Source organism: Phasianus colchicus, chromosome 21 (genome assembly GCF_987193195.1).
Source record: "Phasianus colchicus chromosome 21, bPhaCol1.hap1.1, whole genome shotgun sequence".
In the NCBI taxonomy this organism is placed as follows: domain Eukaryota; kingdom Metazoa; phylum Chordata; class Aves; order Galliformes; family Phasianidae; genus Phasianus; species Phasianus colchicus.
The window spans coordinates 10,313,664-10,326,087 of record NC_143456.1 but is presented as its reverse complement, the minus strand read 5'-3'; the positions used below and the strand labels follow the sequence as shown (position 1 = coordinate 10,326,087).

At 56.4% G+C, this 12,424-nt stretch overlaps 1 protein-coding gene across 7 annotated transcripts in view; it reads right to left on the bottom strand.

Annotated features, from left to right (window-relative positions):
- Positions 1–9,832, bottom strand: part of RAP1GAP2 (RAP1 GTPase activating protein 2) — a 51,336-nt gene extending 41,504 nt beyond the window's left edge. Inside the window, exons 1-2 of one of the 7 annotated variants that reach the window (XM_090122471.1) lie at positions 9,677–9,832; positions 7,637–7,753 (exon numbers count right to left, since the gene is read on the bottom strand). In XM_090122471.1, the coding sequence (XP_089978597.1) occupies positions 7,637–7,753; positions 9,677–9,726 (167 nt within the window). In that variant the 5' untranslated portion in view covers positions 9,727–9,832. The other 6 variants (XM_090122474.1, XM_090122473.1, XM_090122478.1 and 3 more) reach the window with 6 other exon arrangements.
- Positions 9,833–12,424: the final 2,592 nt, after the last annotated feature.

Below are 12,424 nucleotides of genomic sequence, written 5' to 3'. Positions count from 1 at the left end.
AGGGGAGGAAGGACAGAGGAAGAAAAGTGCTATTTTCATACAGCCTTTCCCTATAGATCAACACAACTCTTAGAAGAGGGACACAAGAAATACAGCATTCCACTGAGATCGGCACAAGGGTGGCAGCCACAGTGCTCTGTGCAAGGACAGTGGGTGCAGGGAGGGATCAGGGAGGCATCAAGGGCTCCAAGCCAGGTGGGAGCATCCCATGTGCTCCCAAGGCTGCTGCGAGCATCGCTGCCTGGGCAGTACCCGTGGAGTGAGCAGGGAGCTGACAGCCACAGGGTGCCCCACAGGTGCTGTGCCATGGGAGCTCTGCACCAGCACAGCAGCAACAGGAGCAGCACACCCTCCCCAGCATCCCCGCACTCCCAGCAGCAGTCAGGCTGTACCATGAGCTCCCAGAGCGGAAAGGAAAGCCATGAACAAGCAGGCACTGAAGCGAAAGCCACCCACCAGCCATAGCCACCGAAGGAGACGCTGCGCTTCCTCTGGAACATGGTGGCCGCTCGGCGCTGCCGCGGTGCTGTGACCGGGGGATGCGGTGGCCGTGCAGGCAGCATGCTGCACGGGGCTCACAGGGGACGGCTGCTTCCTGCCAGGGTGGGGGACCCCAAGGCCGCCAGGTTGGCCGCCCTACGCCTCGCTCCGAGGCGCATGCACATGCACACACCCACCAGAAAGTCATTTCCTTTTTTTTTTTTTTTTTTTTTTGTGACCTCAGGCTTTTCACAGCCTTATGCACAAACATTGCATTACTCCTAACGGCCAGAGCCATGCAGCACCGCAGCGGCATTTGGCACCACGGCGCAGTGGAGTCGCGCTGGAGGTAAAACCAGCAGCTGTGTCACAGCCGTGGGCACCCGCACAGCCACTGCAACACAGCACTGCCATGTCATGTCAGCAGTGACACCACCTGCCCAGCAGCTCCATGGGCTCACACCCCACTGCTGGGAAGTTCGGGAATCCTAACCATGCTTCCGAAAGTCTCAGCACTGCAGAAGCCAGAGCAAACCCAGCGTACCCTATGGGCTACGGGAGAGCAGCACGTAGAGTGCTACACAGAGACACTCGGATTCTGCCTGATATGGGGAAGGAGGAGGAAATAGAGGACTACAGGGAGAAACCACATCCAGGGCAAAAGCCCAGACTGTAACTCAGCTATTACAGCTCTCACTTTTCTGCCCTCATTAATCTCCCTTGAAAGAAAAGATATATGATGAAAATCCTTTGTATTTTAAAGCTCTTAAGGATGTTTGTTTAAAAATGTAAAATCTAAAGCATGCTGCTGGCTTGGAAGCTGCAGCCCAGGCACCACAAAGCACCTGGAGCTCCATGGAGTCCATGGAGCGCATTCCTCCCCAGCCTCCTGCTCCACACCAAACCTTTGCTGCTGCAGCAGCACAATGCACTCACTTCACTCCACGCGGTCACGCCTGGCTGACACACACCAGCTGATCCCTGCCCAGAGCTGCTCACCATTTCCACGTCTGAAAACAGCAGCAGGAGCTTCCCCACATGGCTGAGCTCTGCACTGCATCAAAACAATGTTGCTGCAGCAGCTCCCGCACACCCTGCAAACACCAGCATGGCAGAGGTAGCCATGGGAAGCCTCAATTCACAGCTGGCATCACATCAGAAGCAACTCTGAGAGCAAAGGAAAACAGGAGCTTTCCATGTAGAAATGTGCTTTTACAGAGCTGTAAGCACCGATTACTGCATCTCACTCTGCCACCCCAGTCCCTGTGTGAACTCACTGGTTTGGAGCTGCAGGAGGCATCAGGCAAACAGCGAGGGCTGCAGGAAGCAGAGCAGCAAGCAGCCGGCCCCAAAGCCCCAAGAAAAACACAAAGTGAAAGGCAGCATTTGGGCCGAGCAAAGCCTAGAGTTATCCTGACATGGCAACCCAAGCTCTGCAGGGCTCTGCCTGCTGCCCTGTGCTCATCAGCGTCAGTTCAGCTCCATGGGCACCTCCCTGCTGTGTGCAGGGCAGCACCTGCCTGGGCAGCCGCACTCTGCAGCATAGCCAGGAGTTTGTCTGCAAGGACACATTCCTGCTTTGCTCCTTCCCTCCAAGTTAGCTCACGTGGCTGGGCACAAAAAGACAGAGGAAAAAAGCCTCCTCCTTTCAGAGCAGGTGCAGCCATATCAGAACTGATCAGCCAGAGCCAGGAAACAAAAGCCTAGGGGAAGATGCCTCCGTGGTGCCATCTGCATGACACAAAATTACAGTCTCCCAGGGGATCTCCAGCGGAACCAGAAGAGCACATTGCCCAGCTCACCACACAGCCCCAGCCTGCTTTTCTCCAGGCACAGGGCAGAGCATCCAATTGTTAACAAGCAAACAAATACAGCCAAGCCCTGCTGGAGCTGTGGGGCCTGGCAAGCAGGGGGTGCCCAGGTTTTCAGGTGGCTCCATGGTGGCACAGCAAGAGCAGGCAACAAAGGAGTGAGACGAGAGGGAGGAGAGGCTGCAGTAATAACAGTGTGCTGGCAACTGCGTGCCATTAAAGCTTAATGAGTACAAACTACTAGGTTGATCCTGTTTACAAAGGGAAGCACACTGCCAGCCCATGCTGGGGCCACGGCTGCTGGGCAGCTCTGCTGGGGATGGAGCTGGGGCGGTGGGGCTGCCTCTCTGTGTCCAGCTGCACTGCAGAGGAACGCAACAGGGTGAGCTGCATGGGAGGCAGCCCAGAGAGGCTCCAGCTGTGCCTGCACCAGCCACCCTCAGAAACATGCATCTGCATAGAGATCCTGGCTCTGAGAGTTCCTTGGGCAGCTGCACGATTCCATAGCCCTGCACAGCTCCTGGCAGCACGGAGTGCTGGATGCAGTGTCAGTACCTGAGCACAGGGTCTGCACAGCACAAAGGGCCCCCATGGCAGAGCCGGGTTCTGTCCAGGAAGGGCAGCGCAATTCTTCCTTCTGCTGTGTGGGCTGAGGGAGATGGATTGCATCATCAGTGCTTCAATATTGCATGTGGCGCACTGAGGGCATTCATCTTCCCATTATGGTTCTAAGGAAGGTTGTGGGCACCCAGAAATATTAGATTTTGTCCTGGCAGGAAGAACACGCTGCGCATATCAGCAGCCTCAGAGCAAAGGAAAGGAGTCTGAATTACTTCTGACTCAGTACATGGAATATTTTTAACAGCAATGCTGCTGGAGTAAGATGAAGTGAGGAACTCAATGCCTCAAGCAGCAGCATCCCACAAAGGCTGGGGCTGCAAGCGCAGCTCTCCAAGGCAGCCATCCCCCAGCTGGCAGCACTGCAGTACCAAGCGGTGCCACGACTCCCACCAGCAGTGAGCAGAGCAGCTGCCTGCCCCAGCAAAGGGCAGCACGGCACCAACAGCCACACACCCACCAGGCACCTGCCTGGCACAGAGAATCCGAGGGCCTCTGCCAGACGGAGCCACTCTGCTCCTCGGGAGTAGAAGGAACGGAGCTGCACCAGCTGTTTATCTAAAGCCTGCTTGTTAAACTCATTAGAGAAGGCTCATTACATCCGAGGTTTAACTGGGAGGATCAGCCTGAAACATAGAGCAAAAATTGCACACACATCCAGACAGAAATGGAGAGCTAATTCCCAGCAAAATGCTCAACTGGCCAGAAAATAGCAAGGAAGTTCAGCACGTGCATTATCAGCAGCTTTCAAAGCATTTAAGAGAGGCAGCCTTGTCCCAGGTGCGGGAAAACTCCCGCTAGAGGAGGACGAAAGTGGACAAACTGAGTCCTGCTGCTTCCCCTGAGGCGGGCAGCAGCACCTGTATCTCCAGAGCTGCAGCTGGGGGAGCAGGGAGCGCGCAGCCCAATTCCTGCAGCAAGCAGACGGGATGCGACCGCAGCCTGCAAAGAAACTGTGGCAAGACAGAAAAAGAACTGCTTAAACTGCAAAGCAGGGCTGGCATAATGTGGGGGTGGGAGGAAAGCACAGGAATTAAACTGGAGCGCATTTGGGCTAGAAGTTAGGAGTTTATAAGCTTTAAGACAAACAGCCCCTGGAACTGCTCCCTAAATGAAGCCATAAGGAAGAAGCCGTTCGTGCAGTCCTGCACGCCTGCAGCCCTCCTGCACAGCACTCAGGGACACTCGCACCCACTCCCTCAAGGCCCAGGAGCAGATGGCTGAGATGTGGCTGCCTGCAGCCAGGAGTGCTGCTGTGAGATTGGGTTTAGGCAGCAATTGGCACTCAGACTCAAGGCCAAACTTGTAAATGGCTCCATCCAAACGCTGCAAGCAGGACACACCAGGTTTGGATACAAGCTTGTCAAGACCTTGCCAGACCTTGCTAACATCACCTGGATTTTTCCACCATTTTGGGCAGGTTTGCAAGATCTGGGCTAGGTCCAAATGAAAAATTAAGAAACAGCCTTCTGGTTGGCACCCAAATTGGAGGCAGATGTTAAGCGTAAGCAGGGATTCATCTGCCCCCATGAATTTGGAAAGAGGTATGGGGAGGATGAGCTGTTTTTAGCTTGTGGAAAAAATGCCTCATGCTAACGTTGCTGCTGAAGCCCTGTTCCTGTTTCCACAGCAGCCGCTAAGGATGCACAGAGCAGCGTGGCTGCAGGTGGAGGGCAGCAGCAGCAGATGGGCTCTGAGTGCCCCCAGACCCACTTCTACACAGCACTCATGGAGACAGGGGGAAGAGGAAGGATGCCACATCTCAAAGAGAAGAGCGCTGCTGCTGTGGTTGTCACGAGCTGCCCTTTGGGAGGAACCCGCAGCAAAGGGAGAGGGCAGTGTTTGTTGGAAGCAGCACACGCAGGGAGGCCGCCTGCCGTCTGGAAGCACAGCTCTTGTTGAATCCGAATTTAGACTCATTGGCTTGTTTCCAATTCTCAATAAATCACACCATGGGGACAGATATTGTGTCCCTTATGCTCCTAAAGCAACAAGCAGCCTTAAATAAAATAGTACAGCCCAGAGTATGCAAAAGATGAGGAAGTAAGGCAGCAGGATCCATCTCATGCCCGTGCACAAGGATGCCAACAATACGCAGCCCTTACAGCCCCACGCCAGGCACCACTCACCCTGCCTGCGGAGCTGAGCAGCACGAAGGAAGCACCGCGCTGTGCCCGTGGGCATGGTGCCTCCACCCTGGCACAGGGAGCAGCGCGGGGTGAGGGTGCCTGGGAACACAGCACGGCAGTCTCTTCCCTCATCCTATTTCTGTCAGATAGAAGCTCTGCAGCTCCCCGGCAGCGAGGTGCCCTGCTACAGGCTGGACGGTACCCCCAGCCCCACCAAGAGCTGCTCAAAGCCCCCACCAGCCACCACAGTTCCCACGAGCAGAGCACCAAGAAGCCCTTCTGAAGTCGCCTCCTTTGAATTTTCAGCATTTAACATAAGCACTGGCAGTCACTACACCAAGAGATCGTCACACAGAGGGCACGCTCCTGGTGAGCAGGGGTGCCCCCATCCCCGACACAGAACACCCACATGCCTCCAGTGCTCACTGCATTATTTAAATGCAGACTGAATTGTGAAGCATTCCAACAATAGCTCTCCCAGCTGCGCCTCACTCACATCCAGCCAAGCCCATCCCGGATCAAAACAAGGAGCAATGCAGACCTTAATATTTCCTGTCAGAGGCTTACCGTACAGATTTGCATCCCAGTCTCCACATGCTATTTAAATCCTTCCATGTACTGCGACTGCAGTTCAAATCTGGAAGGACTCGAAGCACCTTACCTTGATTTCCAGGCTGCTCCCTCTACGCACAATTAACACTGCAAGCATCAGCGTCGGATGAGCGCAGAGAAACGGATTTCTCCGCCCCGCGGCAGCCCGGGGCGCAGCTGCAGCTATGGCACCGTGGCTGGGGGTGCTCCGCTGACAGAGGCACCGGCGCTGGGGGGGGAGGGGGCACAGCCGTGCTCTGCAGCCCCGCAGCCCCCGCAGTGCATCGCACCGCTCGCCGGGGGCCGGGAAAGAGGAGCTGCGGGCAGTGCTTGCAGCTGCTGCTTGTGAGGCTCTGCAGCATCGCCAGGTGACCCCGGCAGCACAGCTGGGGCCATGCCCACAGACCTCCCTGCAGCTGTTGGAGCTAAAGGACTGTATGGTAAAGAAAGGCAGAAAAAAAGAAAAAGAAAAAAAAAAAAGGGAAAAGAGACCTGCCATGCTAGAAAATGGAGCAAAAATCTGTGAATTCCACTGTAAAGCACATTTCAGCCTCATGTGAGCCCTTCCATCTGCTATGGCTGAGCTGAAGACAGACACAGACTGCGTCCAGGCAAAAAAAAAAAAAAAAAGAGTTCCCAGGGCCAAACTCTGGATCCAGAGGAATGAAAGGCAAAATTCCTTTTCCTCCTGATGGGGACAGGTTTGGGGCCACCCCTTGTGGTTTATGGGACTTGTCCCAGACTCTTCTGAGAGCGCAGATATTCCCAGACAGGCACGCTGTCACACACCAGCAATCCCACCAAAATTAAATGAGTTTTAAAAAAATGGCTGAAATTACAGGTGTGCATCAGTGGGATTGGAGGGCAGAGGTCTCCGAGCTCAGATGTGGAACAAAGAGCACTGTGTATGTAGAACTGCATCGGGCTCCGTGTCCCCATCCTTGAGTGAGTGCTGCTCAGGTGAGACCGATGAGCAGTGCTATGTGTCAGTAACAAAACTAACACAACACCCACTACACCAACCCTCCCTGTGATGGCCCACCCTCCTGCTCAGCTTATCACCATCACCACATAAAGAAAGAGCTCCTGGAGCCCCGGCAGCTTGGGGCCGTGCTCACTGCCTTCTGGTGCAGAATCTCCCCTCAGTGCCCCCCAGCACAGCTCCATGCCATTCCCTCAGGCCCTGCCACATCCCCAGAGAGCAGAGCCCAGCATGGCCCTGCGGATCACTATGGATCGCCTCCCAGCCTGCTGGGAAATCAAATCAATCCCATGGAATTAACTCCAGCAGCACTTAACACTAATTATAAATTACATTACAAGCATTTAAGTTTCACATGAGATATGTGCCTGGACACTGAGATTAATATAAACTTTGATGGCAATTTGCAAAAACTCATTAAAAAAATCAATAGCAATCACAGAGAGTTTGACTGTTCCCACAAAGCCTCTCTGGTGGCAGAGGAAACCCCATTTCTGGAAGCAGCTCGTGCTTCAGCCCTTCCTCCTCCTCCTCCCAGTCCTGCTGTGTGCCTGAGGGCAGACCCCACCTGTGGGCAGGCATGCTGCAGGGCTCTGGAGGGTCTGCTGGCAGGGAAAAGACTTTCAGCACACAACCACCCAGAAAGGGGCTGCCCAGCTCTCCTAACGAGCAGAAACGTGGACACAGTGCTATATGTTCCTGCAGGCCCACCGGGCTTTTGTGTGAATGACATTTTACCACCACTCAGATCCAGCCCAACAGCAGTGCGTGTGGCACCAGAGGCAGACAGAGCCCTCACACACACACACAGCATGGCTTCAAGACACATTTCCAAGGAGTTCAGAAGGAAAGACTTCAAGCACTGAACAAAATTGCGGTGTCAGAGCATACACTCTCCCAGAGGGATCGCTTATAGCTGCACCAGGGCTGGGCAGCCCCTGGATCCCAATGCACTTGCTGAGCAAACCCGGAGTGAGCTGCGTGCTGCGGGCGAAGCAAGGCGCAGGGGCACCGTGTGCCATTACCTGCTGGGTGAGCCCAGGTCGGCGCGGCTGACGATGCGGTGCTGCTGGGGAGAGTAGAGCCACTGGAAGGCCGTCAGCGTCCTCTCCTCGATGCGGAACCGGCCCTCCCTCACGTACCTAAAAATAACAGCGAGAAAGGCTGAAATATTTATTAGCAGGGTGCTGTCGAGAGAGGGAGATGCAGGGTACAGGGAGCAGCTGGCCCAGAAACGCTGCTTGAAGTTGCAAGTCAGGCAGCAATAATAGCAGCATGTTCTTTAGTGAAAGTAGCAAAATTACAAAATCAGTGCCCCTCTTGAGCCTCACAGCATCCCCACAGCCCCAGCCAGGTGCCACCCCTGGAGCAGCACCTCCTGACATCCCCCCAGCATCCCCCCGACATCCCGCTGCAGCTCCTCATGCACAAGACAAACAACAGTTGCAGAGCAGTGGGGACATTTCCCCAGGAGACCGAGGCACAGCACTGCTGCCCAGCACCCCTCAGCACCTGTGTCCCCACTGCCCTGCTCACACATGGGTGTGCTGAGCCCCAGTGCCAGTACCGGCTGCAGGAGCAGACAGATGCCTTCCTAACCTTGTTTTGAATGCCAGGCCAATGTTGAAGCTTAATGATAATCAAGTTATGAATCGATGTTTATTATTTTGAAAAGAAGAGCATGCTCTCCGTTACGTGAGCAAGATGCCATGCCTGCCCTTGCTCCCATCTTGCAGCACAAAACTCCGCTGCCTGCATCTCAGCTGTGCTTCACACACCCTCCTCTGAACATGACATTTCATCAGCAAGTCATAAATTATTTAAAGTCTCTGGAGCAGCAGTTGGGGATGCACACACACATACACACACCTGGAATTTCACTTCCTGTGCCCAATAATTGGGACAAACAGAAGCCAAGAGGGAAGAGAAGCCTAGAGGCACTACCTGGGCCCAGCACAAGGCAGCTGCTCCTGCCAGAAGTAAGCTGGGGAGGATCCCAGAGAGCCTGGGACAGACTGAGCTGCTGATTCTCCTGGAAGATGGAAGCGAGGGCTCTACAGTCCTAATGCTCTCTGACAGCTCCTGCATGTGATACTGCTGAAAAAAGCAGCAACACGCAAAGCCAAACGTCGTTTGGGAAAGAAGGAGGGGGTAAAGAGGGATGGCAGAACAGCCAGGTCAAGCAGCCATCACAACATTTTGTGTCTAAGTTTGCAAGAAGTGCAAACTTAGACTGCCAAGGAGAGGAAAAAAAAAAATCCTCAGATGATTCCCCTCCCCGGCGGCTGTCAGCCCCTCTCCCAGCCCCGGCCCCAGCCGCGCTCCCCGGACGCGGGGCAGTCCCTGGGCCGCTCCCAGCACTGCGTCAGCCCCCGGAGCCGCTCCGTTCACAGCCTGGCACGGCTACAGCGCCCTGCTCAAAAGTCACACGCCTCGAACGTCACAAACTATACAATTAAAGATACAAAGACACAGAGAAAGCTCGTTCCCAATGTCAGCCTGCCCCAGCGGCTCCGGCCGCTGCCGTCATTCCATCCACGAAAGGAAATAGCGGGTAGCCACGCTCCACCGCTGCTCCAGTATCCCCCCTAACAAGAGCCACAATGCCCCCAAAGCATCCATGCCCGTCCGCGAGACTTTCCTGGTGCAACTACAGCAGCCGAGCACGCGCGGAAGCAGATCGCCGTCAGCGCCAACGCTTCTCCCGCGCGGGACGGAGGCAGTTTCCCAAACCACAAAGCTCTGGGACGGGGAAGCTCTCCGACCCCCTCCCGCCTCCGCGGCACCGCAGATGCCGAACGCCGCCCGAGCAGCCGCAGCCCGGAGCTGCGCCTCCCGTGCGGGGCCGCGCCGTGCGTCCGGAGCGCCGCAGGAGAGCTCGGTGCCGGACTGCCGGGGCTGCACGCACACGGCAAAGCGCCCGGAGCTCCCCAGGCGCCGGGATTCCCCTCCTGGCACCGGGACGGCCCCGCTCACACAGCTCAGGACCCCACGCACAGCGACCCCCGAACCGACCCTACGGAACCCCTCCCGGCCGCTCCCGCGGCCACGACACCCGCACCCACCAGCGCACCAGCTCCCAGCGCCGCTCCCCCGCCGCTTTGCCCGAGGCCATTCCGCCGTCGGGCGGCCTCGCCGCGCTCGGAACTCCGCGCCGCAGGGTGAGGCGAGGCGGTGCGGGGCGGGGCGGCTGTGCGGGAGGCGCGGACCCCCCCGCCAGGTGCGCGCGGTCGGCGCGAGGCCGCTCCGGTTACGCAAAGCGTTACGCAACGCCCGCGCGGGACATCGGCGCGAGCCGCGCAGCGACGCTTCCGTGGGAGCCCCGGTTTGCAGACCGGACTTCGCGAGACCGCGCTGCATCCCGGCGCACGGCTGTGCCTGCGGGGCGACGCGCCGTCCCGCCTCCCGAGCGCCTGAAGCGCCGAGCGCCGCGAGTCCTCGGGGTCCGCAGAACTTCCCCGGGGGCTGCGGCCCGAACCTCCGGGAAGGACTCCGTCGGGTACCGATGTCCGTCCATAGGAGCTAACGGCCCGGCGCTCAGGAACGTCAGATGAGAGTTACTCTTTGAGCGCTGGTTTTCCTCCTGCGATCCCCGGAACTGCTGTCGGTGTCGGGCGGCCCGTGGTGCTTAGGAAACAGATGGGGTATCGTTCCGAAGAGGTTCAAATCGCTCTCAGAGCGGTTTCTCCAAAGGGATGTCCTGGCCCCAGATCTCCTGTGATCTGTAGGAACAGTTTTGCAGGCCTGGCAGACTGAAAGAAGAAGAGCCCCGAAGGGGAGGTTGGTCCCGGCCCTTCCCACCCATCCGGGTGTCCCACGCTGGGGCTGCCCAGAGCTCCGCTCGGCCGTGTAGGAGCAGCTGCTGGCGGAATGGCAGCTCGAGCAGACACCTGGCAGGTGAGATACGGTCAGACCCCACTGTAAACATTGAGCTGATAATAAATTTACTCAAACTCTCAAGCTTTCAGTCCTCCATTGCTTTAAGAAGCTTACTTTCTCGAAGCAGCTAGCAGGCACGCACACACAACGTTCCAATTCAGTTGAAAAGCAGTACGTGAGGCTAAGTTAAACTCGAGCTTTTAAACGAAATACATACAGAATTCCCCCAGCAATTTACCCGAGGCTGAGGGCCGGCACTGCGGAGAGCCGCCGGGGGGCAGTGCAGGCACGGAGCTGCGGAGCCGCGCCCCGGACAACGCCCGCAGAGCCCCGCAGCGCCCGCGGGGAGTGGATTGCTGCTGCGGGCGGCCCCGGACCGCTCGGATAACAGCCAGTGAGGGCGGGGGGCAGCGGGAGGCCGAGTGCTGCCGCACTCCCGTTAGAAGGCATCTCGGTGGGCCGATTTGGGTGCACGCCAGCAGATGGTGGCACCAACCGCCGCTGTGCGGGTCACAAAGCTCCCGGCCCGCAGGAGCAGCAGAGCCGGCATCGGAGCAGGGCGCAGCCGGGAGGGGCGCGGGGTGACCGCGGGCGGGCAATGCTGCACCGGGACAAAGCGAGGGGACCGCACCGGCACATCCGGCCGTTACACCAGCTCAGTACAGGAGGGCGAGCACATGGGAGAGCTCTTTAGAATTAATAATAGCACGCGTGCATCGTGCGTATATCTTGCCTTCTTCTAAACTCGTTGTTCCTCTTCTATTTTTTCATTTGATCCATATATCATCCCATCTTAGTTGAACGTGTGGCCTCATCATCAAATTATGGTTTCAGAAGTGTATTTGAATTCTTACTGTTACTCCCGGTCCTGTCTTGCCCTTAGACCTTCACTTCTTCCAGTCATAAAAGCGAGCATGCTATACTTAATTTTCTTTGCACCATTGCCAGCTTCCATAACACACTCATCACAGCCCCTCGTTTTTGTTGTTTCTTCATTTCACAGAGCCACAGAGGGGCTCACACAGACCTCTAAAGATCCCCCAGCCCAACCCCAGCTGTGGGGCAGTTGCTGCAGGGCAGCTGCTCGGCCACACGCCTGCTGGATGCTGAGCGCTGCTGCTGTCCTCGCGTGCTGGCACGGCCGTGTCCTGGAGCAATGACCTCATTCAGAGGCAGCTGTCTGTCCCCAAACGCCTGACCTTGATTGTCTGCAGGCTTCTGTTTTATTCATTGGAAAATCAATGAAAACTGTACAGATCTGGTGAAACACGATGCACTCCAAAACCACCCTCCCCCGTCCCGCCTGTAATTCACTTCTACTAAAGCAGACACACGGGTTAGGGGAAGCTGCAGGGAGGCACTGAAAAGCCACACTCCGACACACAGCAAGGGGACTGGGATGGGCAAAGGATAGCCTGGCAGTACTGACACAGTGGTACAAATGGGTGAGGGATGACCCAGTGAGACAGTGCTTCTCTGAAAAAGAAAGCCTAATTCACACAAATATCCCTCACTTCATAACAACTTGTCCTTGCAGGAAGAGGTTGTGTTTTAAGAGGTAACAAGTTTAGAGGAAGGCCACACCAGAATCTGTATGAACAAGGGAGCATTAGGAGACACTGAGGCTCTCAGTTGTGCTGGCTGTGCCGTAAGTACCACTGTCTGAATAATTCATTGCAAATCCATTTCCCCCAAAGCATGGGATGTTACAGACTCCATGTGCTGAACTTGGGCCTGTCTACCTGTAGGCAGAATGTGGGACTGTTTCCCATGGCAGAGTCCAAGTGCTGTGCACAGCGCAGACATTTGGTCAGGGTGTCAGACGTCCAGAAAGGAGACAGGAGAGGGATGACAAAAGGACACCACAAATCATATCCTGTGGGCTGCCTGACAACACACTCACGTGCTGTTTGTGCACAGGGGGGCGATACTCT